The sequence below is a fragment of the Simochromis diagramma genome, unplaced genomic scaffold (assembly GCF_900408965.1).
Source record: "Simochromis diagramma unplaced genomic scaffold, fSimDia1.1 OVJJ01000031.1, whole genome shotgun sequence".
Lineage (NCBI taxonomy): Eukaryota > Metazoa > Chordata > Actinopteri > Cichliformes > Cichlidae > Simochromis > Simochromis diagramma.
The window spans coordinates 784,833-812,762 of record NW_024386983.1 but is presented as its reverse complement, the minus strand read 5'-3'; the positions used below and the strand labels follow the sequence as shown (position 1 = coordinate 812,762).

General features: G+C 45.2%; 1 protein-coding gene and 1 long non-coding RNA gene across 4 annotated transcripts in view; one reads left to right on the top strand and one right to left on the bottom strand.

The window, feature by feature from the left end:
• Positions 1–27,930, top strand: part of LOC120738493 (fibroblast growth factor 12-like) — a 45,120-nt gene that overhangs the window by 9,102 nt on the left and 8,088 nt on the right. Inside the window, exon 1 of one of the 3 annotated variants that reach the window (XM_040039782.1) lies at positions 878–6,966. The exons of 1 other annotated variant lie outside the window; for it this stretch is intronic. In XM_040039782.1, the coding sequence (XP_039895716.1) occupies positions 6,861–6,966 (106 nt within the window). In that variant the 5' untranslated portion in view covers positions 878–6,860. Of the gene's footprint in view, positions 1–877; positions 6,967–21,233; positions 23,852–27,930 lie in introns of those variants that run through there. One more of the 3 variants, XM_040039781.1, reaches the window with a different exon arrangement.
• LOC120738494 lies at positions 19,425–26,962 on the bottom strand. Its single transcript, XR_005696987.1, has 3 exons — positions 26,837–26,962; positions 24,395–24,399; positions 19,425–19,436 (listed from the first exon to the last, which is right to left on the bottom strand). It is a non-coding gene; the product is annotated as an uncharacterized LOC120738494 (long non-coding RNA).

Here is a 27,930-nt window from a genome sequence, read left to right as displayed (position 1 = left end):
TTCTCCTGTTCAGGAAGTGTGGAGTGGCTCTCTGTTTAAAGGCTCCAGGTTTCTGAGTGAAATGGGTGTTTCCAATAGGTAAAGCTGAAACTGCCTAAAAACCAAGTATGGTTTGGCTTGGTTATTACTTTAGAGCCAGGAAAAGAATAGGCCAGGAAGAAGATGGAAGACATCATACTTACTCACAAGCTCTAACCTTCACTGTTACACTTAGAAGTTGCAAAATTCCCTTTTTGAGTGCAGGATATTTTATTTAAGCAGTTTAGCAGAGGCAACAAAACCCTCAATCGAGGTAGGAGAGGGGTACGCTCAGGCCTGACACTAAGTCCCATCCGGGCCATGACTGATGAAGCAGTGACCTCCAGCTCCTTACCACTCCGGACGGAGTTTTCACTTCTTGGACATCCATAACAGGAAACCGTGAGGATGCCGCTATGAGGCTTGATTTTTAATACCTTCTAGCTTGTCAATAAAGTGAAACCTAACCCTAGTCTTGATTAGGACCGTAGTGACGTGGTGGATATGAACAGCTTAAAGTCATTTACAGAACCATCCAGGGCTTCGGTTACGCTCTCCGTGATGGCCCAAACCTTGGACTTTATGTTTAGGTGAAAAGTAAAAGCACTTAAAGGAAAACAATGTATTGCTGGATGTTTGTCAATCTGAATCTTTAGCCTTTGGCTTAAGCTGATCTGACATCATGCACAAAGACTCAGACCTTCGAATGGAGGCCATCTGGTAATTTCCAGTCTTGGTGTAAGGCACAGGTGTTGAACTCCAGGCCTCAAGGGCCGGTGTCCTGCAGGGTTTAGATGTGTCCTTGATCCAACACAGCCGATTTAAATGGATAAATGACCTCCTCAACATGTCCTGAAGTTCTCCAGATTCCTGGTAATGAACTAATCATTTGATTCAGGTGTGTTGACCCAGGGTGAGATCTAAAACCTGCAGGACACCGGCCCTCGAGGCCTGGAGTTCTCCACCCCTGTTGTAAGGAGTTCATTGTCACCGCAAAGCAAGTCCTTCCAGAAGCAGGTCAGATATTCTGTGTCCTGTTTGCTGGATAAAAACACGAGGCTGAGACCAGAACGTTCCTGACGATGGACCGAGTGACCTTCACCTGAGACCGGCCTGCACTCCTCTGAGTGACCAAACCCAACCTGGACTCTAAACAGCCGGAGACTTGGTGCATGTTAGGAGGTTATTAGAAGCAGAAAGCCTGTCACTATAAAATGATCCGTAATATCCAGTTTGGACGACGGGAAACAGGAGGTCCGTCATCTGAGGAGAAGAGCGTCCCATGAAATATGGGAACATGTCAAACCCACATTAGTGCGTCTCACTCTGTCCTGACAGGCTCGCAGAGATCTGAATCATTTTCCACTCCGTCTTCATCAGCTCTTCGTGTGTGACAGCTGCGATTCTTGGCTGTGTCACAGATGTTCTCTCGCTTACATTTCTGTAGTAAAGGCGTCGGGAGGAGGATGTTGGTTTAGATTTCAGAGCAGATTGATGGTTCAGCATCCTCCTGGTGTCACGGCCTTTTTGGCCAGTTGCTCCCAAAGACAGACGAGCTCAGACGCATGTGTGACTCACTTTAAACCTGTCGTTTCACCTCCAGCAGGCTGAATTTAACCTCCTAATATCCACCCATGACAACCTGTCTGTGATTAGGGTTAGTTTGATTAATGTCCAGCCATTTTTATATCATTTGTCCTTTCTTTTACCCAAATGGAACATAAAAACTATATTTTATCTAAAAATATTCTTAAACACACACACACACACACACACACATATAGCTCAGAGAAATAATCAAAGAACCTCCAAACTCATAAATATGCAAGAAGCTGCTTTTTTAGGCGGAGGACTGGATGATGGTGATCACACCACAGACTCTGTGACTGGAGATGAGCACACCAGGACCACAGCCTGCTAACACTCACTATTCATTCCAGATCTTAGTTGAAGTACATCTGCTGCTCGTTCGCAGCTCCTTGTTTTCATTCTTTGGCTGCACTTGGGTCACATTTCAAAATGATCCTTCTTTGTCTGATTCTGGGCCTCTCACTTCACCCACTGCCTGAAACAAGCTGGTTTAGTCCCCCTGGCCCTTTAACCAACTCACTTCTGATCGGCTGCCGAGAAAGGAAAGTGGGTGGGGCTTCTGTGCCTGAGACAACCATATTAGGGATATTGACTCTCTATGACATCATACACATCAAAGATAGAAAAACCTGCGTGAAACTGAGTGTTCAGAGCTGTTTGCAGAGATTATACTCTGACCTCGTTATTAAAAACTTTGTCCATGTTTAATATGAACATCCAGCTTCACTGGAGCAGATATAGGACCAGCAGTGCGTCGGACATGCAGCACGTTTTATTTGGGACTTCTGAGCTGGATTCATAATATTTTATTCAGCAGCAGTGATAAAGATAAATGGTTAGTTTAGCTACAGTGCTGTGATGTTGTGCAGTATTTGCTGGGGTTGGCATGATTGCTTGTTTTTTGATCAGTAACTGTGATTTTTGTTAAGTATACATACAAACACTGAATGATTGCAGCCTTTAAGGAGAGGACTTGATGCTTCTGTTTGTCTGAAGCTGTGACCTTGAGCTGTGAAAAAGCTTTTTTCCTGCCATAGAGACAGAAACGCTACTGACGGCTGAAAGTAATCAGCAGACCTGCTGTTTTATTACCACAGAGCCTGATGTCACCTCTGCGTCGGCAAACGGGACAGCGTGCAAAGAAAACGTGGCATGGTCCTTTAAGAGTATCGCCATGGAGACGGTGTGAAGGGGCGAGAGACGGCATGTGTCATAGAGAGAGAGGAGCGAGCGAGCTTAACCTAAAAGTGTATCGTCATGTAGACAGAGAGAGAGAGAGAGTCAGCAGACCTTTCAATTATTTATGAGGCTCCTCTGGAAACGGTCTCTGCAACACACACACACACACACACACACACACACACACACACACACACACACACACACACACACACACACACACACACACACAGGGTTGATGAACAGTCTAATGTAATGCGGTGGTGTGGCTGCAGCAGCCGAGCAGGATGGATGTCTCTGCTGCATTAACGCTCCCATCAAACCCTCTGCAGCTCCAGCAGCTTCCTGCATCCACGACGCTTACCCCGTCAAAATAAGAGTCCCCACCTGTTTGTAAAGGACCAGTCCGTCCCTGCTTCGCCTGTGCAGGTGTGTTGATAAAGTATGGTCTTGTGATGTTTTCAGTCGAGAAAGTAAATCCAGAGCTGACTTTAATAAATCACAACTTTGTAAAGAGTCTGTGACCTACGAGGGAGTCACAGCCACACAGAAACGACCTCTGAGTATGAGGATAGTGAGTTAGACCGGCTTTGCATAAAATGTAACTAATCTGTATAAGTAGCACACACATAGTTTCTTTGTTCAGCATTAGGGTGAGACAGGGCGTTTCTAATTTTAGCGATATTGATCACATGAAAAAAAAAGCAGACCTAAATATTTGTTTAATGTACACGCTGAAGGAGAGATGACTGCAGGAGATATTTAGTAAGATGAAAAAGGCCCGAGCACAGAACCCTGTGGAGCTCCTTTATTCATTCTGACAGATTCATAGTTTATTTTCTGCCTTTCGCTCAGAGGCAGACGGAGACAGTTTGCAGGTTTGATGCTGTTTTCTGTCTCAGTTTATCTTCTGTCATCTTTACTGACGTCTGTCTGCATGACCTTGGGAAGAGAAGAGCATCAGCACATAAAAGTGAACTTAAAAAGCTTTTAATACCTCATTAATTTAAGGTGCTGGGACACGAAGCGGTGACGAAGACCAGGTCTGGACGTGAGCTGAGCGCGCTCTGTAACAGAGAACCGTACAGAGGAGCCAATCACAGCATCTGATAAATGAACGTCTGATGACTTTATTGTTATGATTGTTCAGCACCTGACGCTGTCATTGGCTGGCTTTGCATGATTCACAGTTCAGAATAAACCCAGAGTTTGATCCTCTGTCTGAAACCCGCTCCCCGCCCACTGAGCCAGCTTTTCTCTGATTGGCTGCTCCTCGCATATGGCCATGTTAAAGATGTCCTCTCTTTGTGACGTCATAGAGATCCAAGGATAGAAAAAAAACGGTGAAACTATGTTTAGACAGATTACCGTACATACACTGAGCTGATTATAAGATGCTTTACATGGACGTACATTTATGATAAGGAGATAAGTGATCAGCAGACTGCAGGCACAGATTCAGCCTCAGCTTCTTCTCCTCTGGGTTCAGCTGCAGCTCTGAGCTGTTTTCCTTCCACCATGTTTCTTGCTGTGTTGTGCTGTGTTTCATTCTTCTTCTTCTCTGCCGTGCACCTAAAGGTTCTTATCTTTAATATAAACACAAAAAGAAGATCTCCAGAGAGAGCCGAGCCTGCTGACAGCTGATTGGTTCATTGATCACACAGGGAAACGTGGATGCAGTGGGATGGACCATCTGTCCTTCAGTGCAGCACCCCCCCATCGTCACGCCCTGACGCCTGCTCTGCGCCCCCTGCTGGTCACACGGGGAACAGACTGCAGCAGCTCGAGGCTGCAGCTGAAAAACAAACACACATCCTCAGCATCGGAGACAAAAGGAGGCTCGACGGGGCGAGCCCAGCTGCTGGTCAGCTGTTTGCTCTCAGCCAACGCTCTCCAATAATCAGAGGATATGAAGCTTCAAACGTGACGATGTACGTGTAAACAGACTGAGCTCACAGAGGCTCTCAGCTCCAGTGGAGATTATTTTTATAGGAACCTTCATCATCAGAAGCAAATGTAGAGATGTGGAAGGTCACTGAGTGTTTATTTACTGCTGTTCATTCAGATGAAGAGAACAACCTCGTCTTCGCACTTTAAACACAGTTTAAAACTGTAATCAGTAATAAGAAGTGATGTCACAGAGATGGGATATCCTTACATGGTCATCATCTTCAGGCGTGCTCCACGCAGAAGCCCCTCCCACCTTCTGTTTAGTCTTTGTGAGGTTTAGGTTTGTGAAGGGACGTGACTAAAACAGCTTGTTTCAGACCGAGGCTGCACCGAGGCTCGGTGTGAGATAAAGAAGGATTATTTTGAACTTTAAGTCATGCAGAGCTGCTGTTGTTGTAAAGGTGCAGAGCTGGAACATCTACCGGCACCTTAATATTATTTATTTACATACATAAAGTATACATGAAGATTTTATGTAAAGTACTTTCAGGAAAATCTTGGTATTGATTTGGATGTTTAAAATATTTACCATCACTTTGCTTAGAGCTGCATCCTCGCCCTCCCTCATCACTAACACGCAGAGGCTCTCCGATCAGCTCCAGAATTCAGACTTCAGCCCAACGTTTTCTCCTTTAACAAGCAGCCGGTCTCCTCCGTCAGAGCTGCTCCGGAAACCCCGCTGGGATCTGCATCCAATCATCTCTGCTTTCCTAAATCAATACTGTGACATCACGGAGGACTTAGATTTAGAAACAGGACTGAGAGGAGTTACAGGTTCCAGCAGATGTCTGGTAGTCTTTGTTTTTGGCACAGCAGGGGGCCAAAGGGCGTACTGGGAGCCAGATGACCTCAAACACAGACTGGATACCAGAGGATTTCCAGTTTCTCTCTGAAGTTCATGTTTGAGTTCTCTTGAAAAATCACAGGTGATCACGCAGGTAGATAAGAGGGCGTAGCCTTCCTGATTACAGGCCAGCTTAGATATCAAAGAACCAGTTAACAGGATAGTATCCTGGGAGAATGACAAAGATCATCAAATATAGCAAATAATGTAGATTTCAAAATAAATAGTAAATAAACCCGGTCCTAGTTGGTGTTTGGAGACAGCCCACACGAGCCTTTGACTGGAGCCGTGACAGATCCACACGTACTGAGAGGAGAGGCTCCTGGCACTTCAAATACACCTGTGATTTCTTTGAGCCAGAAATGATTAAGTCTGCCTCCACAGACTGTACAGGTGCTTCACACGGACACAGGTACCTGCTAATCTGTTACATCCAATTAAAATCCTGGAATTTTACTCAAAAAAACTGGAGCTCAGACTTCATAGGTGGTCTGTTACCACAGTGACCTCACAGCAGCCACATTATTGGTTGGATGATGTCATTAAAAAGGCTCCAACAGCACAAAATCAGTCCAGAGGTCCAGTTCAGGTGAAGCCTGACACCCACCTGTGTCACCATCCACCTGTCAGTCAAAGAGGCCACGCCCCTATAATGCAAACTGTGTTACTGCTGTATTTGGTTCACCTGAGATCCTTCTCTCACTCCTCGTTATCTGGGGACTCGTACCTATTTTTAAAAGTTGGATTTAGCAGCTAAAATAAGTAACAGATGATGTTTTTAGACCTGAAAAACGAGCCTTCCGTGCTTCATAAACTTGCTGAGGTCTGGTTTACGCTGCTTTGCATAACCAGGAGCTGCTGCAGAAACCAGCTGTGTAACCTGACCCCCCTCTGTGATTTATCAGGCCTGCAGCAAACAGTGACACAACTCGTGCTCAGGACAGGAAATCATACTTGAAACTCACTCACGGACCGAGTGAGTCAAATGCGCAGCTGGGCGGGAACATGAACCTTCTGACGTCTGAAAACCTTTGAGGAGGCGACACGCGAGCGCTCGGTGTTTACTACGACTGTTGGCTGTTGTCAGCGTTTCCCTCGGTATTAATGTACCAGCAGCTGCGCGTGGTCACGTGGAGGCGTGTGCAGCGCTCTGAGCCTCTGTGTTTAACAGTGACTGGCTCTCGGCGACAGATCCAGTGGCTGCCTCATCGATTAGCGCACTGATTGACTGACTAATTAAGTGACTGGAGCTTCAGTCTCAGTCAGCTTTCTGCCTGCCATGACCCGTTATTACAGCCTGTTTCGGCGTCTGCTGTCCAGAGAGAGTAAAGGAGAGGAGGCCGATGAAGAGGAGGGCAGCATTCACAAAGACAGCAGCCAGCAGGGTGAGTCCTCAGGAGACACGGCGCCCACCTGAGTCCTCTCTCATTCTTTAATGCTCACTTTGTTTTGTAGTGATCAGAGCTGGTGAAAGCAGAGGAAGACTCACAACTCAGAATCATGATGTGATTTAACCTCACAGTTACCATGTCCGCCTCTATAATCTCATCATTTACTTTAAATAACAGAAATATGCACAAACATCTGTCCCTGAGTCCGGTCGCGCTGACTTCTTTTATGTTGCTTCTGTCTTTTGTTGCATGAAGCTGCAGAAACGTCTTTTTTGGGGGGAGTTTATGTGAGAAGGTGTTTCTGATTCAGAATAGACTGAAGAGTTTTAGAGGCCACATTAGCTTTGGGAAGTTTGGGACCCTTGTTCGTCTCCTTTTCGAAGCTGAACCCTGAAACTTTCCAGAAGAGTTTGAGATCGTCTTTCACAAACTGGAAATGTGTTCTGGAAAGTTCCTGGTGTGTTTGCAGCAGCAGGGTGGAGCAGCTGAGGGAAGTGCTTGATGGAGGTTTGCTAACAGGACGGGCATACAGCAGAGTGTCATCTGCAGATGACAGTTCATGGAGGATGTTGTTAGCATAAATATCACAAATACATGAGATAAGCAGAGGTCCAGAGCTTTGTGGTACACCATCATTTAAGTGTAAAATATGTCCAAAACCAGAGACGTCACAATAATCATGAACCTACATTCTGACTGTGACCATCGTAAAGCACGCAGCGAACCAGAGAAGAGAGATGATGTTTCTCTGTAACTTCTTCTTTTACATGACAGAAACTGATATCCTGTTCAAGTTAACCAATCAAGAGTCTACCTAACATGGTTTTTGTGTTGTTATTGAGTTTTAGTCATTTGTATTTGTTTGTCTGCCCAGTGTTTCCATGTCTGTTCTTCCCAAACACAGTAGTAAAGCTGGATGTAAATGTGAAGTTTTACTGTCGACATTCATTCAAATGGCCACCAGGGCGGCGATATCTGTGGTTGCAGAAAGACTTCTGATACTGTATATGTGTGAAGAAGGGGAAACGGCCCTCCGCCCTAAAGTTAGCCAATGAGCATGCAGTTTCACAGTCACCAACATGGGGAAAATGCTGTGCTTGAGGTGTCATAGCACAACTTTGCTAACCAGGTAGCGTCGCAGTGGGCGTGTCCATTTGTTATATTGCACTTGGCTCCTCCCTCTGTGTTTGTCTTTTGGTAATTTTCTGTTGGTTTTCTCGTCATATTTCAGTTTTTACTTCCCGTCTGTCACATTATCTTCACCTGTGTCTCACTTCCTGCCTGCTTCTTGTCCTGCATCATTGTTGTTTCTAAAACCATCTGTAATATTCTGTTTCGTCTCACTTTTTGTATTTTGCATTTATGTAAATACTTCAAGATTCAAGAAGGTTTGTTGTCATTTTGCAAGGTATTTATCAAAATGCACAGGCTGAAACAAAATCGGTGAAAAATAAGAATACAGTAATAAAAAACCAAAGGAAGGATAAATAACAATCAAACAGCAGCTTCTGTAAAAAAGCCACACTTGCTCAGCTAGCAGCGATCCTCTCACAGAGAGGGATCACTTCTTGGAGCTTGTGAGTTTTGGACGTTGTTGCCTCGTTGGAGGACTGCGCTGACGTGCATCTCTGTAGTCATCGCTTTGGTTGAATTCCCACAGTCCCTGTCTGCAGAGCCAAAGAGCCACCAGCACACAGCACCAATCCCACATGTATCATGACAGGTCAGCAAAGACTGCAACGTGGTAACAGCCTGCAGTCTGACTGTAAACCGTAGAAAAGAGGACAGCGAAGCAGAGACGACTGATTTGTTGCAAACCAAGAAGACGATAAGTCAGGATAAGAGTGTGTGACGGGGCGCGGGGGTTAATGTGAAAGTGTGAGGCTCTAAATATTTAATCTTAAGTTTGGTCAAAGTGAAACAAAAGCTGTGAAAACAGAAAATCGATACATGTCGAATACGTCAACACGTCATCAGCTGATCTGTAGGTGAAGACTAAACGTGACTAACACGGCACACCTGCTGCATGGATTTATTGTGTGTCTGATTGGTGTGTTGTTGTGTTTTTGCGCTTGCTTGGATCCCATGTTGTGTTGGAGTTGTTGCAGGTCGAGGTCTCTTCTGCAAAAGAAAGGCAAATGACATGCAAACACCTGAGTGTGTGACTGCAGGGACACAACCTGTGCACACACACACACTTCAGTAAAACACCTGCTGCAGTGAAACCTGCGACTCGTATAAATGACAGAAAGCTCACAGAAAACAATTTTTCTCATGACGCGCTTCATGAGCAGGTGTGTTTTTATAATGGCGTTTAGCGTGTAGAGGAGTGCCTGTGAAGTATCAAAAACCAGCTTCTGCAAATGTTACTGTGCGTCCTCGCCGCGTCCTCGCCGCGTCCTCACATGTCCCGTGTTCGTAGACGATTATAAATATCAGCGTCAAGGTCTCGGTGTCTCACACCTTCATCAGCTGATGACTGACAGATTCTCACATCACCAAAATATCTGCTTATATATAAACACACAAACCCATCAGCTGCTCGGCAGCAGGACAGAAACCTGTCGTCCTTCGTTTAGAGACAGCAGGAAGTCTCAGTTGAACCTCACATCTGGACTCCAGGTGTCCCCCCTCCAATAACCAGTCCTGATGTTTTTTGGTTCCCAGGAATAAGCTGCAGTTCCTCTAACGTGCACTGGGGGTGTCAGTCCCCCCAGACTCCTGTATTAAACCGTTCCAGCAGAACTAAACATGTTTACAACCTGATAAAACAAACTGGATTCGTCTCTAGAGATCATTGCCTGTTTATAATTACCATTTTTAGGGGCGTGGCCTTCTGTGACTTTATTTGAAAGTTTTCCAAGCTCATCCTCTGACAGCTGGGAGTCGAGCTGAAGCGACAGGCTGATAAAACACAGTTTATTCCAACAGCGCAGAGCTGAAGGCATGATGATTCACGGAGCATCCACAGTGACGATAAAGCTCATCTCTAAACTGAAAAACTGCTGAATTACTTTGGATAAGTGTGCCTAATAAACTGGCAGTGCGGGGGGAGATTCTGGGTCAGTTTTCTTGGAGTTTCTCGTTTTAGTTTTGAGTTTCTGTGTCAAACAAAAAGCAGCGAGAGCAACATTTAAAGGCCTGTGACAGAAACAGAACATGCTAACTAAAATTAGCCCACACACTGTGTTTGTGTGTGTGTGTGCGCGTGTGTGTGTGTGTGCGCGCGTGTGTGTTGTCTCCGTCGTATTTACACCTTCGTGTATTTCTGTCTGAGCAGCTGTTAGTCTGCTCGGCTCAGTCAGCACTTTGCATTTCTGCTGCTCCGACCCAGAGACCCGTCCATATCAAGTGACTCCGGACGGACTCAAGTAGAAATCGCGCACACACACACACACACACACACACTTCTTAGGAAAATGTCAGTTATTAAAATAAATGCAGACGCACAATATTCAGTATGAGCACCTTTATTCTTCAGCTCTCTGTTGTCCCGTTAAGGAACCGTCTCAGGAACAGTTCTCCAGGCTTCTTGGATGTTTCTGCCCTTTGCTCTGTTCTCTGTCAGGATGATCTCACACTGCTTCAGTGATGTGAGGTCCGGGCTCTGGGAGGCCGACCCATGACCGACGTGTGCGTTTCTATCCAGGTGTGCTTTCACTGCATTAACAGTGTGATTGGGATCATTGTGATGCTGAAAAATGAAGCTGCTGCCACTCAGATGTTTCCAGATGTTACTGCATGATGGCTCAAACTCTGACTTCATAATTCATCAGTTTGTCCAACACCGCTGACTGACACGCAGCCCGAACCGTGACAGAGTCTCCACCGTGTTTCTCAGATGTCTGTAGCCTCTTTGATGGACCTCCTCCTGACCTCCTCTTGACCTTGATGTGCGTCCATCTCTCCATCAGACCTGTTCCTCTGCTCAGTGAAGCGACTTCCTGACAGCCGTCCTTCCACTGAGAGCATCTCTGATGAAGCTTCAGTGAAACAGTCGATCACCGTCTCTCGGCTCCTGTGTCAGGTCCACCAGGTCTGCTGTAGATTTTTAGTTTTTCAGACTGGATCACGTGCGTCAAACTGAAGGAGAAGCAGAAAGGCTCCTTCATCACAAATCTATGCACCTTCAGCATCATGTGGAGGGAACACGTCACTGCTTGGTCGGCAGCTCGTCACAGATTTATCTTTCATGTTGACTTCCTGTTTCTAATTCAGTTTGGTTTCTGATAGTTTCCAGAGTTGGTTTCTTTTTTTCAGCTCCGTTTTTATTGTTTTACAGTTTTTACATCCTGAGTTTAATCTCATAAACCCACATTTTACTCACAGTAGAGGAAACACTGTGAGCTCATTTTGAATTTGATGGCAGAAACGCGTCGTAGGACTTTGGATATCTGATCATCTGCAGTGAATAATAATGTTCCAGGACAAAGCAGAGCCAGGACTGCTGAGCAGCTAGAATCCTCCATCAGTGCCATAAACCTGCATTCTATCGTGAGGCCACCAGATGGTGATAGCTGTGGCTGCGGTCGGCGGGAAAGCAGCTTTTCTGACTTGAACACTTTTTGTGGACTCATCCACTTTCAGTCACGCTGAATAAAAAGTTGAATCTGTTTCATAAATCTCTGTCACGCCATTGTTTGAGTCGTCCTCTGCATGCTGATTGGCTTAAGGCTCGTCAATCACAAGTCCAAGATTCACAGTTATAGAAACCATCAGTGTGACAGTCACAGAACGCCTGCAGGTTAAACTTCAGCAGGTGTCCTGCATCATCAACTCTAACATCTGAAACCAAATAAAAACAGGTTAGAAATTCAGTTCAGATGATTTTTAATTGTGCAGACTCTCGGTGCTGATACCAAACAAACGTGTGTGTGTGTGTGTGTGTGTGTGTGCGCGTGCGTGCGTGCGTGCTGTGCTGACATCTCTATAACTAAATTACTCGACTGACGTTGGACGTGTTACGGAAAAGGACTTTTTAGCTGATGGAGGAAGAGAAAGCTGACCTCGAGCTGCTGCTGTGCCTGAAAGTGTGGTCTAAAATGAGAACATGGAGTGTTTTCAGCTTCTCTTTTTAATCCTTCAAAGTGGCTGACATGATGACATGAATGATTCACAACGACCGAAACATCGTCTGAACACAGACAGAACAGGAGCTGAGGAAGAGGAGCTGTAGAAGGGTCTCTGTCTCCCTCTGCTGGGCACAGTCAGCATCTCCTCCTCCTCCATGAGACTGAGAGGAAACGCACAGCAACAAATACAGAGGACAGCTGCAAATTACATTTGTCACTATGAAAATAACTGTGGATATGAACCACAGAAATGAGGTGAGATGTGACCAGCAGAGGTCTGAGAAAGGAGCTCAGGTGGAGGTGGGCGTCTGCAGAGACTCGTGAACTGAACCCTCCGGATGATTCAGCAGACGTGGTGGTAAAAGTTTATGTTCCAGGTCAGAAAAAAGGTTTAATCCTGATTTCAGTTAAACTTTTGGTCATTTTTGTAGGTGTAGTGTTTATTGTGACGAATGCTTCAGATTTATGTGAATCTGAATCTTTTTGGTTTCTTTGTCTTTTTGGTTGTGTTTGATCTGTTGAGTTTTTTTGTCTTTTTAACTGCGAGGTCTGCACCTGACCCTTGGAGAGGGGGAACCTCTGTAACATCCACCAGTTGACCTGTTTAGGGTTAGGAGTTGTTTCTAGTAGACAGTGAACGCCACACCCACTTCAGGGCTCAGTATGTGGAGAAACAGGAAACAGGAAAACTTCAAGACGAACCGAAACGCTCCAGGCTCTGAGAGTTAGGGTTCGGCTTTAAGACTGAGTGACTGAGGGTGGAGTTAGGTCTGCATCACCCCCTTTCTACTAGAGGTTGGAATCACCATACAACTCACGATACAATATTATCACAATACTTAACGCACGATTTGATATTATTGCAATTTTTTTTAAATATTTTGCGATATTCAGATTCTGTACATAAAGGTAAACTTTGTTATTAGATAAAATGAATATTGATAAAGTCTCACACTCAGTCTTTCTCTCATTTCAGTCAGTTTTATTGTTAACAAACTGAACGGTTTGTATTACAGTCTAGTCCAACTTAACTGAATGCAACCATCTGGTACAATTATAGCTATTCTGAACTATGCAATTTATGATAACTATGCAGCCCCTTCAGCAACTGAAGAATTTGAAAGTAAATTAAAACAAAATATAATTTTACATTAAATAAAAAAGTTTTAAACTTGATTAAAATAAAACATGTCTTAAATTAAAATAAGTAAACTGTCATGTTTATTGCTGCCAAAAACAAGTTAAACACATTTGGACAGTGAAGGAATGTCAGGATTCTTGCTCAGAAAAAGGATCAACATGCTCTGAAGTCAGAGCACAAAAACCTTTTTTGTAACAAAATATCGATTTCTGCTGTCCCTGTTTCGATACATTATTAGCAAACAAAATATCACGATACTACACAGTATTTTTCCCCCACCCCTACTTTCTACTGAATTTTCACCCACTTGGAATAATTTGGAACCGCAAAATGAATTTAAGAAATGTCACCTGAAAAGCAACATCTTGTTTGTGAAGATTTGTTTTTTTGCACTCTAACGTTAGCAGGTTCAGCAGAGACCCGTCTGATGCTAAACCCACAGCATGCAGGTAAAAGTGAATGTGCTGTAAAGCACTTTGATTGGCTGAAAAAAAACTAGAAAGGGGTTTTATATTCCAATCGTCTCAAAGCTGAGGCGAGGTCAACCCTTCCTGCTTCACTGCGTTCACGTTAGCTTAAACGCTGCTGCTAGCCACATGCTAAATACACAGTCTCATCTAGAAATTACCTTTAAAGTTTCAGGCAGGAAGGATCACTGGAGCTTGATAGCGGGCGCTCCTTTTAGGTGGGTATCTATCTATATATTACAAGTATGGTTGTCATAGCAACAATTAGATGAGTAGTCAGCTAGATGAGTCAGCAGTTAGCATCAGACAAGCTAGCTGGAACTACAGGTACTGTTGACGTATAACAGGCTGAATCTTTCCCACCTGTACAGCCACCGTGCTCTCTCGCAGTATTTACATAATGTGGTTTGATTGGCCAGTGCTTCAAAAGTTAAATCTCAACGTTGGCTGCAAGCAACACGTCCAGAATTCAGTTTGTGACGACACCTCGCTGACAGCGAATAAGAAGCAGCCGTGTCAGCTTGAGCTTTGGCTGTTCAGTTCTTCTTCTGTGGTGTTTATTCAGGAGGAATGTCACGAGTGGATGTGAACCTCTTCAGATCCACCAGGCCGCAGGATGTAGAGAAGCTGCTTTGTGTCCATATTCAAGGCGATAAATAGTTCAGCTGAATCTCCTGAGTTAGTGATTCAGCATGAAACATTTAACTGTGCAGCTTTGTGTTCAGACTGTGGTCATGTGATCAGGGCTGGACTGGGACAAAAAATTGGCTCGGGCATTTTGACTAGAGACCGGCCCCCCAGGTATTAAAGCCATAAAGCCTTTGAATGAAAATGCTGCTCTGACAGTGATGTACAGTCTTGTTGGTATATGTATGATTTCTATACATTTTACGTCAGATAAAAACTTTGGTTGTAAGATTCAGATAATTATTTAGTAAAAGCAAAACATTTTAAATGAGAATAAGAAAGAAAAGTATTTCTTTGTGCCCCCCTCTCCCTGTTAATGCCCTACCTGCCCCCTGGCAACACTTTGCTAGACCCGCCCCTGCACAGTTACCAGCTGTCAGCTACACAGAAAAGGATCCTGGTGTTATTTGTCTCTCAGAAACTGCTCATAACTTCAACTCATCCATGTCACCTAAAAGGTAAACCTGTTTCTCCATCACCTGTTCAGCTCTGATGATTCAGTAAGGACATCTCCTGGTTTCATCTTCATGTTTCCCTCTCACCACATATCCAAACCGACATCATGATGAGCAGCTTTACAGCTGTGGCTCCAGCAAACATCAGCTGATACTAGAAATTAATATTAAATAAATTCTAACAACAGCTGATCAAGCTTAAACGTGCTGCTGTTGTTTAGCGCGACATCCGCTGGTTTCCTCTTTCGGCGCAAAGTGAGCGATAAACAAACAAGAGAGAAAAGCCGATCAGCTGATCATTGATCAGTTTCATGATTGAAGTAGCAACAGGAGAGAGAGGGGACAGAATGAGAGGAGAAGAGGCAGCTGCAGCGTAAAGACACAGAATAACTCCAGCTCTGTCTTTGTTCCATTGTAGCTGAAGTTCAGGACAAACTGTGTCTCTTCTCAGCTCAACACGAAACGCGTAATATTTTCTCTGAATGCGGGACGATTCCGTTTTTTACGGGACGGTTGGCAACTCTAATAATTAACCTTATGAACAAAATAAAGTTCACTATCAGTGACATCATAGCACCACCCAGCTGTATAGAAACTCCGTCATGCTAGCTAGCACGCAGTACGAGTTATTGTAACTGATGGTAACGAAAATAAACTCCAGCTAAACTTGGTTTATATCTGACCCAGACAGACTGCAGGTCATAACTTCTTACCTGAAGCTCAGTTCACCTGACACTCGGACCGGCGGCCGCCTCGGGTCTCTCCTCCTCCTGCCTCTCCTTTCCCCCATCCACCTGCTGGCCTCTGTGGAAGCTCCGCCACAGCCACCACCAAACTGAGTTATTGTTACACATCGACCAGCATCTGGACAATATGTATCATCGACCCATAAAAACGAAAAATCACCATCGGCCCACCGGGCATTTAGCCATGCATGTGATCATTCAAGCCTCGATACGGCGTCACACTAACTCCACCTCATTAAAATATTTTATATTTATATATGTATATGTAAAAAGCATAATCTCTTACACAATCCAAGTGTTTACGGCCTTTTCCAGATCAGGAAAAAGTTACTTTAATGTTTCTTTGCAGGTTTAAGGTAAAAGTGGAAAAATACAAACATCAACTTTATATCCAAACATTAAAATCCAAAACAAGAAGAAAACAGATTAAAAAAACTTTATGAAACTGATTCCTCCCCACAGACTCAAACCTGCAGTTAACCTGACATCCAGCAGATGGCAGCATCTGCCCAGTGAACAGAGCCCGTTTACTGAGACAGAAATATTCAAACGTTATCAAATTTATATTACATAACACTTAAAACGAATCAGTGTCCATATAAAAAAAAAACAACCCTTTTCCTGCTTTTCACAGAGGGAAAAATTCCTTTCTTTCTGCGTTCCCGTGGAATGACCAAATAAAGACTTTTACGGTTCTTCACACATCATTTCTATTATCCATTAAATCAAGTCAAAATCAATAAATTACACGTGTTACATAAAAGCTCTCCACCTGATGCCCTCACTGTTATGTAAAGCACATCACATATGAAGTGCTGCTGTTTTTAATCAATCAGATTCATGTTGTTGTAGATGCAGCCAGAGTCCAGTCTGACTGCACCTCTGAGCTGCTCGCACCGTTCTGCACGTGTCGTTCACGCCGTCCTATAAAGTCGTCTGAATCCCGCTTCTCGGATCATCTCTGTGATGGCGGGCCAGCTTTCTGAGCTTGTGTTTGTTATGAGCGGTGAGTCATCGGCAGGAGAAACGGCAGATTTTTAAAAATATATCGCTGTGTGCACGCTCGGCGTGAAACAATAGACGGAGGAACAATACGTGCTGCTGTTAACATTTTGAACATCCAGCGGCCGTCCTCTGTGCCGCCCACGCCGCTGTTTGTTGGAGTCTTTCCTCAGTTTTGGGCTGAATGTGTCTCTGATGGACCTGGAATAGATTTTTTTTCCAGGTTATTTTTGAAAACACCTCCCGTCTCATACTTACTGTCTTCCTGCAAGTAAATCCCAGAGCTGTCCTGGTTCATCGTCGCGGTCTTTTGATCTCGCTTTGCACATCTTCCTTGTTCCTGGTTTCTCGTGTTTCCTGTGTTCGCTCTCTGATTTTTTTCCTGCTTTCCCCTCCTTTTCTCACAGTGCTTATTGTTTTGATTATGTTCACCTGTGCCTTACTTTCCCTCATCTTTTGTTTCTTTTAGAACCTAATAATTTATCTCATGTCTTCCTTCCTCAGTTTACAGGTTCGATCCTTGATTAAGTTCACCTGTGCCTCACACTATCTCTCTCCTCCTTCTTTTCCTGCTGTGTCCTTATCGAGTTTACCTGTTCCACATTCTCACCTTTCTGTTTAGAACAACACATTCATACCACAGTGTTTAATCATTATTGGTCCCTATTTCAGTTATTTATGTTTGGTCAGTCTAACCTCTTTATTACAGGATAACAGTGAGAGCAGAGCTTTGCAGCTCAGTGGGTTTAAACCACCTTTTGCTGTGAGTCACCGCTCAGCCAGACTCTGTGGTTAACACACTGTGTTGGGCAGAAGACAAATGCAGTATTAAATACATATATTCAGTCTGAGAGGTTCTCTCATACCATGAGCAACCTGTGTACTGAGTTTGTAGTGTGTACTGTGTGTACTGTGTGTACTGTGTGTACTGTGTTCTCTGGCAGTTTAATGGTGTTGCTGTTGTTGCCCTGCTGACATTCTCCTGCCCTCTGATGAGGCAGTCTGTCTATTGATCAGGAAACATACCTGAACTGTATACACACACACACACACACACACACACACACACACACACACACACACACACACACACACACACACACACACACACACACACCTGCTGGGTGTCAATGAGCCGTGGGATCGATTGTGGTGCTGCCACAGTGGATTTCCTGTCCTTCGGTCCTGGACTCTCCCAGGTATGAACCTATCACACTTACATTATTCAGCAGATATCGAACCTGCGACCATCAGGACAGGTCAGTGATGTCGTACAGGTGTTTGTCTACAGTGAACAGTTGGAGGTGGAGGATAAATATCAACATTAGCAAGCTAATAGTTTGACAGTCGTCTTGTTAAGTCCCTGATGCAGGCTGCAGAGTCGATGTAGACCAAACAAAACCTGAATTAAACTCATCTGTCCTGACATCAATTATTCAAACCACACAAAGTACTAAAAGTGTATAAAAAGAAGAAGAAAAGGGTTCGGTTAAGCTTAAAGCTGCAGTTCCTCCAATGGCCACATACATAGAAATCGGTAACTTCCTCCTGTGACCACCTTCTTATCCCAGCTGGGTGTCTGGGGGACGTACGTATTGATGGCTTGGATCTTATTCCTGCCGTTCAGCTTCTCAGCACGTGTCGCTCTTACAGTCCGAATGACATCCTGATGTCCTCACAGCAGATCCTGATTATGTGGATCGCTGAGTCGATGCCTCGCTCTATCGTGGCGTACAGACTTAAGTCGTCCACGTACAGGATGTGACTGATGGCCACTCCACTCCTGAATCTATGTGCGTCTCTGCTTTTGACGACGAGCTGCAGGTCTATGGAGAACACTGGCGGGGACGGTGCTTCGTATCTTTATCTTCCACGTTTGCGTGGTTGCCTTGGAGTTGGCCTCCAGCGTTTTCTTTACTATGATTTTTCCGTACTCTTGGCAGGCTTCCACATGTTCACCAATCAATAGAAAGTGGGCTTTTAAGGAATGGAGGAGCTACAAGGAGATGTGCGATGTGCTAGACTAAAACTTGTGAGGAGCTGGATTTAGCCCACAGACCTCAGCTTCAGTGTCAGAGAACTGGGTTAAGAGATTTAGAGGTAGACATGAGTCTTGCACATCTCCTCTCAAATAAGCATTTTCATTTGTTTCTACAGATATCGGAAAGCAGTAAGTTAATAACTACACGATCCTTTTAACATCGAGTGAGTCAGACATTGTTGACCTGATCTGGGCAGGATAACTGGCAGCGTCAGGATCTGATAATCAGAGTGAGCGACGGAGACGTTTCTCCTCCCTCAGTCCCACTGAGCAGGTACGAGGACGCAAATACACGACAGTAATTAAAGACGCTGACCTGTTTTTTTTTTTTTTCTACGAGAGTGTAGGCCTACATTCAGCATGATGGTGCGTTCACTGACACGTGCGCACCCGGTTAGTGACGAAGTCAATCCCATTCAGTTTCACTTCGGTGCGTGAGCCATGGATCCTGCTGGACGCCTCAGCCTCAGGTCCAGAGACAAACCAAAGAGAGGTGGAGCCTTCGTCTTTAACGGCGCTGAAATGACCTGTTTGCTGAAAGTGTTTCACACTTCTCTGCAGGATTTCACTCTCCAGAAAGAAAAATGAGATGATCTGGATCAGAACCAGATCCTAAAACCCCCAAAATTTGCTTTAATCAGCAGATTTAACAGGAGAATAGCTGCAGCAGCTCAGTACGCCGTATTATTAGGTCAGTCACAAAGGACCAGTGTTTTAGCATAAGTGCCCACCCCCATAATAATAAGATCTTGTGGTCACCTGTCTTTAGCACAGTAGGTGTGGACGTCTGACTAAGAAGCCATTTGTGGGGTTTCAGGTACCTCACCACCTGTTTGAGCCGAACAATCAGATGCTCTGAGTTCTTGGTTTGGACTGATTACTGGTAACACTGGGCCTATACATGCCCCTCGGTAGGCTTACAGAGCTGGTCAATCAGATGAAAGCTCACTTATCGGGAGGGCTTAAAGAAACTGTAATGTAATGTGAAGCTATGCCTTGGAGTACCAGAATAAAAATATGGATCTGTATTATTTTCCATTTACACATCAATGCAGAAACAACAAGGAAAGAATATAAACACGGTAATTAAAACACAAACATGCAGCTATAGACGGCTACTGGATGCCAGAAATATGACAGCAAATGAAGCCAACACACAGGTGCAGTCCCTCTAATGTCCACAGGGGGCTCCAGAGTCAGTCCAAAAAGACTCCCACGATGAAATGTCCAACAGCAGAAATAAGCCCGTTTACAGCCTGACAGAAAAACTATTTTGGTCTCTACAAATCATTTCTTCCTTCGTAGGACAATTTATTAATAACTCACCTGTTTTAATTGTATTAAGGTTTAAAGTTTGCATTAATAGATCCATTGGTGACACAGGCGGCTGTAGCTGCTAGCGGTCTGCTAGCTTCACCTGAACTGCACCTCTGGACTGTGTTTGTGCTGTTGGAGCCGTTTTAATGACATTATCTGACCAATAGCACGACTGCTGAGAGGTTAACTGTATTAACAAACAGTTGTAGAAGCATTAGTAGTAAGAGGTCTGAAATAAAGAGGCTTCAGTGGAAATCTTATGCCAAAGAATCATTTAGCGAATCTAGAAAAAAGCTGTATTTTAATCCATATCTGAAATACTTGTTGTAGATTTATCTCTTTCATAATGAAGCTCAGACTCAGCCGTGTGCACAGAGCTGGGATCAGTTTTCTCTGGGTTTGTCTCCCCACCTGAGGCTGCAGCTTTCCAGCATTCACAGCGTGATCAGATGTGAAGCGATGAGTGAATCATTTCTGCTCTGAGCGCAGAACGACAGGACGGCGGGCTGAGTGTCAGATCACGTCGTTGCCTGCGGGCTCAGAGAGCGTTTCCTGACTTGGAGCAGATCTCATGGTTATTCAGCCCCGGCGACGTGTTCGTGAGCCGTGTGTGCTGCCGCTGTAGAGATGCAGCGGGAATAAAGATGCCTTTATGTAACCCTGCAGTTGACTTCACAGCCTCTGACAGGAAGTGTGAGCGCGGCACAGCAGAGACGCTTCAGAGCAGAAACTGAGAGGTTGCAGAGCTCGACAATTTAACATGCACCTTGTTTCCGTTGTTTTAAACTACATGCTTCATGGAAAAAGTGAAGACTTTTACTGCACCGCGTTTATCTGCTCCCTCCGTGAATAAATCAGAATCTCCTCAGGGCTTCTGCTCCACAATAAAACCCACAGCAGCAAGAGATGGGCCACAAATCACTGTTAAATAAGCCGTCTGCTCTGTAGTAATATAAATGTAAATATCTGGTTTCATCAGGAATATGATCAGATGAGGAAAAGATCAGGATTTGTCTGAACATTTCTGTTTCCTGCACCCATCCATCCACCCCAACCTCCTCCATACACAACCAAACAACCTCAATGTGGGTGGACACTCTTTCAATGATGAGGATGTAACATCCTGGACAGGGAGGAACGCTGGTTTGAGGGCGGAGTCAAGGGGGCCATTTATGTGAAAAGGGAAAGACCATCTCTGAATCGAGGAGGGGCCTAAGGGTGCATCTGTCACCATCTTACATGCTGTGATTGCAGCCATTCCCCAACTCTCTGTGAATGGGACTCATGACCATTGATGTCAATTTGCATATTAATGATAAAGAAAGTGACCTCCCAGCCCATTGGCTGGTTTCAGTCATTGTCCAAATGTCCTGTTTATAATGTTGAAACCTGCAGTCCGCTGAGACTGAAGAAGTCGCCTGATGATGATGAAACGCCACTGAAACCTCCAGATGAACAGACTCAACCTTTTGGGATCTCCTTACCTGGATGATTGAGCATCAAGACACTCAGTATGCCTCAGTTTCCTTAAGTGTGGATTTTTGCCATAACGGAGCAGCCCTGTGGGAGATCCGCCTCTTACGACAGATTTTCCTTCTCAAAATGACACTAAGCTGCTTCGTAGGGGCAGGGATAGCTCGGTAGGTAGATTGGTGGCCCTATGATCGGAAGGTCGGGGGTTCGAATCCATTGAACGGCTACCCTGAGGTACCCCTGAGCGAGGTATTGTCCCCACACACTGCTCCCCTGGGTGCTAGATTGGTGGCTGCCCACTGCTTTGCTGAGTGAATGGGTCACATGCAGAGAGGAGTTTCACCACAGGGATCAATAAAAGTTTATTTTTTATTAATGTTCAAAATGATGAGGACTATGTCTGAACTATGTGGCAATTTTCTAGAGAAGTGTGCTTGTTGCTAATAATTCTGTAATAATTATAGTTTTTGAATTTTCTCAAACTGTGTCCTGCTACAAAAACAACCCCAAAATCCTAAAATTCAGTTGTTTTATTTTTCAATTAGGTCAGTGAAAACGTAGCTTTTGAAGTTGTTTTCATGCTGATGCTCTCCAGAACATGTTTGTGCGCGGATTGTGCTGCAAAAGATTGTGATATCAGACAGCGCCGTGTTGTTTGCAGGATTCTGAGGTTTTTTATCGCCAGCTGCTTTTGCCTTTCCCGTAGATATATTTTCAAAACAAAAGCAGAAAATCCTCATTTTAAAATTGATCAGAGCCTAAATGAGGTCTTCTAACCACGCTCGTGTCCAGATCTGGTCACTTTTGGGTCCAAACAAACAAAATGTCAGCGCTCAAAATGTCAGCGCTCAAAATGTTTGCGCTCAGTGCAGAAGCCAGCGTTTGGCTGTAATTTGTGATGATCTGGTTTGAAGATTAAAGTGAAACGAAAGGTTTTTTTTCTCTAACATGCACGACTCCGACAGCGGGGCGCCTCGATGCTGATGTTGTTCTGTAGTAACCAGTCGTCCTGCGGCGTGTAACGCGCTCGTGTGCGTCGGGATGCTGCAGTGAAGATGGAGTGGTCTGATGTGGGAGCAACATGAAACATCAGGCGGAATATTTTTAGGAGCTTCTTCCACACCTCCACCTCTCCTCTCTCCATCTCTCTCTCTCTCCTCGATCTCTCGCTGACGGCTGCTCTCTTTTCTCCTCGCTCCTCTCTCTTCACATTCAGCAGCTCTCAGCCTGCGAGGAAGAGGAGGAGGAGGAGGAGAGGATGAGGCAGGAGAACAGAGTAGAGTAAAATAGAGCAGAGCGGAGTGCATGCGCGTGGAATCGGCGGCTTTATCGGCTCTTCTCTGGGATAATTCTGAACTTCTCGGGTTTGTTCCTCTTTTTCTGCATGTCGGGAAGTTGTTGACGAGCTGATGTAGGCGGGTGGATGAAGATGCTTTCCTCTCGCTCCACAGAGATGTGAAGAAACGTCACGGTGAAGCTCTTTGATTCTTCTGTTTGTGGCGCGTAAATCGAGAAAATCCCTGCTGCCATGTGCGCTTCCATCGGAGCGTCTGAAAGATGGAGGCGACCTAAAGTGATAAATTACCCAGCAGACACGATGAGCTCCTCGATCGAGGCGTAATCACTCATCAAATGTTCATTCAGAGTTTTTCTTTATTCCTTTATTAATCGTCTCCAGGCCAGTGCTGCGTCTTAACTTGTGTGGGAACCTGTAGGGTTATTTAGGGAACAGGTATTCTGTTCTTCTCTGGATATTTAAAGTTTCCGTCTTTCAGAGCTCCATCAGGATTTGTGATCTATTTCCAAACCCTCAGCTGAAGAGTGCGGGGACTTCATCACCGTTCTTTGGATTAGTCGTCAGAAAGGAAGCCTCAACATGTAAACATATACTCATAAATCAACCATTTAAACTGTTTAAGAGGAATATCTGTTTCCTAACATCGGAGTTCACACAGGTTTTGTGCGGTGAATCGCACGAACGTGAAACGACTTCCGGGTTCTTCACTTTTGTGGATTTTCAGGATCCTTCTGGTGTTTTTCTTTTGAAGCCTGTACGTGTGACCGTTGTGCATCAGCTGTTCCACACAGTGGATCTCTAACGTTTTGGTTCTTAATCAACGATCTGCCATAAGGGAGAAGATTTTTCATCTTGGCTCGGTCCCTCCGAGGCCCGTCAGGCGACATGTCACCTGTTTTGGACTGAAGGGTCGTCAGCCTCAGACTCGGACAGCAGGAGCAGATATTTTGTTCCTCTGTGGCTTCGTCCTCCTCTCAGAGATATGGCGGCGGCTATCGCCAGCTCCCTGATCAGACAGAAGCGCCAGGCCCGCGAGTCCAACAGCGACAAAGTCGCCACTAACAAGCGACGCTCAAGTCCCAGTAAAGACCCGAGGTCTCTGTGTGAGCGACACATCTTCAGCGTCTTTAGCAAAGTTCGCTTCTGCAGCGGAAAGAAAAGACCAGTACGCCGGAAACCAGGTGGGTGGAACGATTCGGAGAGCAAAGGTTTGCCGTATTACGGCGGGACGGGAACACTGCTGCTGCGGCCAGCTCTCACACAGGTTCATGACCACGCTGATCAGAGCAGCTTAGCACGAGTCACCATTCAAAATAATCCTTCTTTATCTTACACAGGGCATCCTTTGTCCTTCTGATTGGCTGTCGCTCGTAAAGTAGCAGATATATGACAGGAAATAACACAGGTCCAATTTAATGTGAACAACCTGCAGCTTTAACTCAGCTTTCCTCTGACTGGCTGGTTTTAACAGCAGGTGAGCAGGCCTTCTGTGCACCTGAGATCGCCATATGACGCAGGAATCTTTGAGGAAGGAAACCTCCCAACTTGGCAACTTGAACAAATCCGGGCAGTTATTTTGAAGCCCCTCCCCCTCCCCCCTAGTTATTAACGTGGCTTTCAGACGTCTGGCTCCTCCCACTCGAACACTAAACAGACACCTTGGTTGCTGCACAGTTACCTGATCAGAACTGATTGATCAGTTCTGATCAGGTAACCGTGCTTACCCCCCCTCCCCCGATGGAGACAGCGGCTCAGCTGGAGGCGCGAGGAATTGCAGCGTCCGCGACCACTGTGTACATCGGCGTACCCCCGCCCGTATGCTGCTTGTCTGTGTTTCATGGCGTTGAGTGTGATGATATCTGTGCTTCTTTGTGTGCTATGGAGTTTTCTGTGCTTTCTCCTCATGATGACTCACTTGTTGGAAGTCATCATGGGCAGAAACCCTTTGTTTTCTCCTGGCTTTGCCCCCATATGTTACATATTTCACTGTCTATCCCTTTTTCTAGCCTGACCTGTCTCCCCAGTGTAAGTTTGTATATTGTCTGTAGGTCTGTCATTTCAGCTGCAGGCAACTGCAACTGACAAATAAAGCTTATCCTTATGTTCACTTTGATAAATTCAGATTCAGGGCTTTCCTTACCTGTGTCTGTTGAGGGTCCGTCAACACTGAAGAAGTTCACTGGTTGCCTTGACGAGGACGGTTTCAGCCTTTTAAAGCTCAGAAAGTTGAAGCTCAGCTTTAATTTGAGGTTTCCGTGGTGTTGTATGTTCTGTGGGTTCATCATGATACTGGATTGCATAAAGAAAACTCACCTCCCTGTTTGCTGTGGGTTCTTCCATGTTCTCTGTTTTATTTGTAATGAGCGTTGCATCATCAGATCCCCACGGTGTGATTCCAGGCGGCATTTTTCTTTTCTTGAAGTAACTGCAAACCTTTTTTAGTCCTCCTGCAGAATAACGAGATAAAAGTCGACCTGAACTCGAGCGGCGTTCCCTCCAGAGAAAGCTTCTCGGAGAGCAGCAGCAGAGCGTCGGAGAACTGGACGGATGTCTGCGTTTACACATTTATGAGCTAGCTGCAGCTCTCATCTCTCATTAGCCGACTCCCCGCCGTCGCCTCCGCCTCCTGTTTTCTTGGCAATACAACAAACAGCTTCTTAAAGAAACTATTACGCAGCACTTGTGCTTGATCAGCTCCTTCAGAGTCTGCAGACTTCAAGTTCTCCAGTAAGGAGCTGGTAGGAAGAGGCCGAGTTATTCATGAGTTGTTCTGCAGCTGGTGAAGTCGGCGTTCAGCTCAACGTCAGCACTTTGCCCTGCTTTGATGTTTCGCCCTCAGTGAGTCCTCTGCTAATGAGATCTGTTACTGCATGAAGCCTTTTTGAAGCCGTAAAGATTTCACCCCCAACTTTGCTCAAGTTCAAATCAAAACACGACCGCGTGCCTCCAGTATCCTTCAGCAGCACTTCCAGGTTTTCCTTCGGCTTTTTCGCCACCTTTTTGTGCAGAATCGACCACACACAGGGGCAAAGTGTGGCCTGAGGGCCAGAATCAAGCCGCTCGCCCTCTCAGTCTGGCCTGCAATGTCCTAAAAGGAAAACTGTGATGTGTACTGGGCTTGAAACAGGTAGGAAAGTTGCAGAGAAGGTTCTGGTAGCTCATCGCTCAGACTGTCCTGTAATTATGCATTTACAATGTAAAGTTTTCATTAATTCACAGAGCATATCCTGTAGTTTGGCGTGGCGTGGAGGGAAAACTGCAAAACTTAAAGTGGGCCGGATTGGAGTCATCGTCGGGCAGATTCTGGCCCACGGGCCTCATGTTTGACACTCCTGATTTACACCATCACTGTGTTGGTGTGTGGAAACCAGTAATGAGGTCCATGAGCTATTTCCTCGTAGACCTCTAAAGGACAGGAAGTCTTTCTTTCAGGTGTCGCCCCCTGGTGGCCTTTAAAAGGAATGCACATTTAGAAAACGTTGGCTTTCGTACCATCTCGGGTCATCGGTAAATATATGTAAGAGATGAGCAGGGGGTTTTCTTTCATCGATGTCACGGTTCCTTCGTGTAGAAAGCTCCCACAGCAGCAGACGGCGTTCTTAGTTCAGCGTTTATCGTTTCGCTGCGACTCGGGAAGACGAGGTTGAGTTTTAAAGGCGCTGTCGGTCTGATCACACCTGAGCTCGGGGAGCAGTGTGTGACGAGGTGTTTTGTCGCCCGCAGCCTCACAGATGTTAAAACTCACAGCTTGTCTTCACACAGCGTGACACATACTCACAGATATAGCTCCTGGATCCGTGCTTATAATTAGAGATTACACCTTGCAGATGTTTCGTGACTGTCGGTGTTTGAATCGTCAGCACGCTGACTTTGGATTCTGAACATCAAAACACAGCGTGAGGCACGCCACTGCCCTCTAAAATAAACCAGCTGACTTCTATGGCCTTCCTTTAAAATGCACTGATGACATAAATATGTGGGAAAACAACTGAATGTATTTATGAACGTAAAAATGACCAGAAATAAATAAGTTAGCTCCTTGAATATAAACTTTAGGTCCTTATCGGTATTTAGTTAATATTAATTAATCCTTTAAAATGATCATGTTGGAGGCTATTATTATTCTCTGAATTCATAACCAAGATTGCTTTTACCAGAAAGTAAACCTGTGAGCGAGCACTTGAGCAAGGCGATAGTGGGAAAGAAAAACCCCCTTTTAACAGGAAGAAACCTCCAGCAGAGCCAGGCTCAAGGAGGGGCGGGGCTATCTGCTGCGACCGGCTGGGAGTGAGGATGAATTGGATAATAAGGACACACAACGCAGTGGGTCAGTGATGCTGTCGTCAATGTGAAAATGATCCGTTTAAAGCAGGAAGCTGTTTGCATCCACTTCCTCTCTGTGAAGCAAGGCCTGTAATACTGTGACTGCATGAAATGTAGGAAGTGTAGATTTATACATGTGAGCTGTTTGACGAGTAATCAGAGTAAAACCAAACGACTTTAATGAGCAGCAGCCAATAAAGGTCTTTGTTTAGGTCGTTGTGTTTTGCAGGGCCGGTTGGTCCTGCTGTGTGTCAGCTCCTCCACACTCACACTCACGTCTGCCCTGTTAAAAGGTGAAGATTTACCTTGTTGTCGTTTCCAGACACGTATGTGTGTCTTCGGTCCTTTCAGATGTTAAGTAGCACAGCGGCCTGCTCCACATTAGCCTCGCTGTCTTTTTGGTCTATTTCTGCCAGAGATGAGTCCTTCTGGCCCACATTGTCATCTGGAGCATCACTTCGTCTGCTCAGCTTCTACCGTGTTTACGTCCTCAGACCTTCAGCTCGGTGTTAAAGTCAAGCAGGAGGGACTCGCGCGCTGAGCCGTGGCCTCAGGGTTTGTCTCTGGGGCACATGTGACACCCTGGGGTTTGAACCATGTGTGTTTGTGTGCCCTTAAGCTTCACGTGGCCCAGGCTGGAAACCCATCAGCAGCCATCTGCTAACTCTGAGGGCAAAGGTCACTGATTTGGGGCTTCAGGAACTTCCTGACTCTCTCCACACAGATTGGAGGGTTTCCGATGGTCATGTTTAAACATGTTCTTAAACTAGTGGCTGACACACTGTTAGTGTTATATGTCTTATGCAAGCAAAGGGTGAACTGCTGATTTATCAGCTAATGCTAGCTAGCGTGATTTGCAAGCTGACTGCACAGGTGTGACATTTCTCTGCGGTCGAGTCTGTGTGAGGAACGCTGGACGGGAAATGTTGGGATGTGC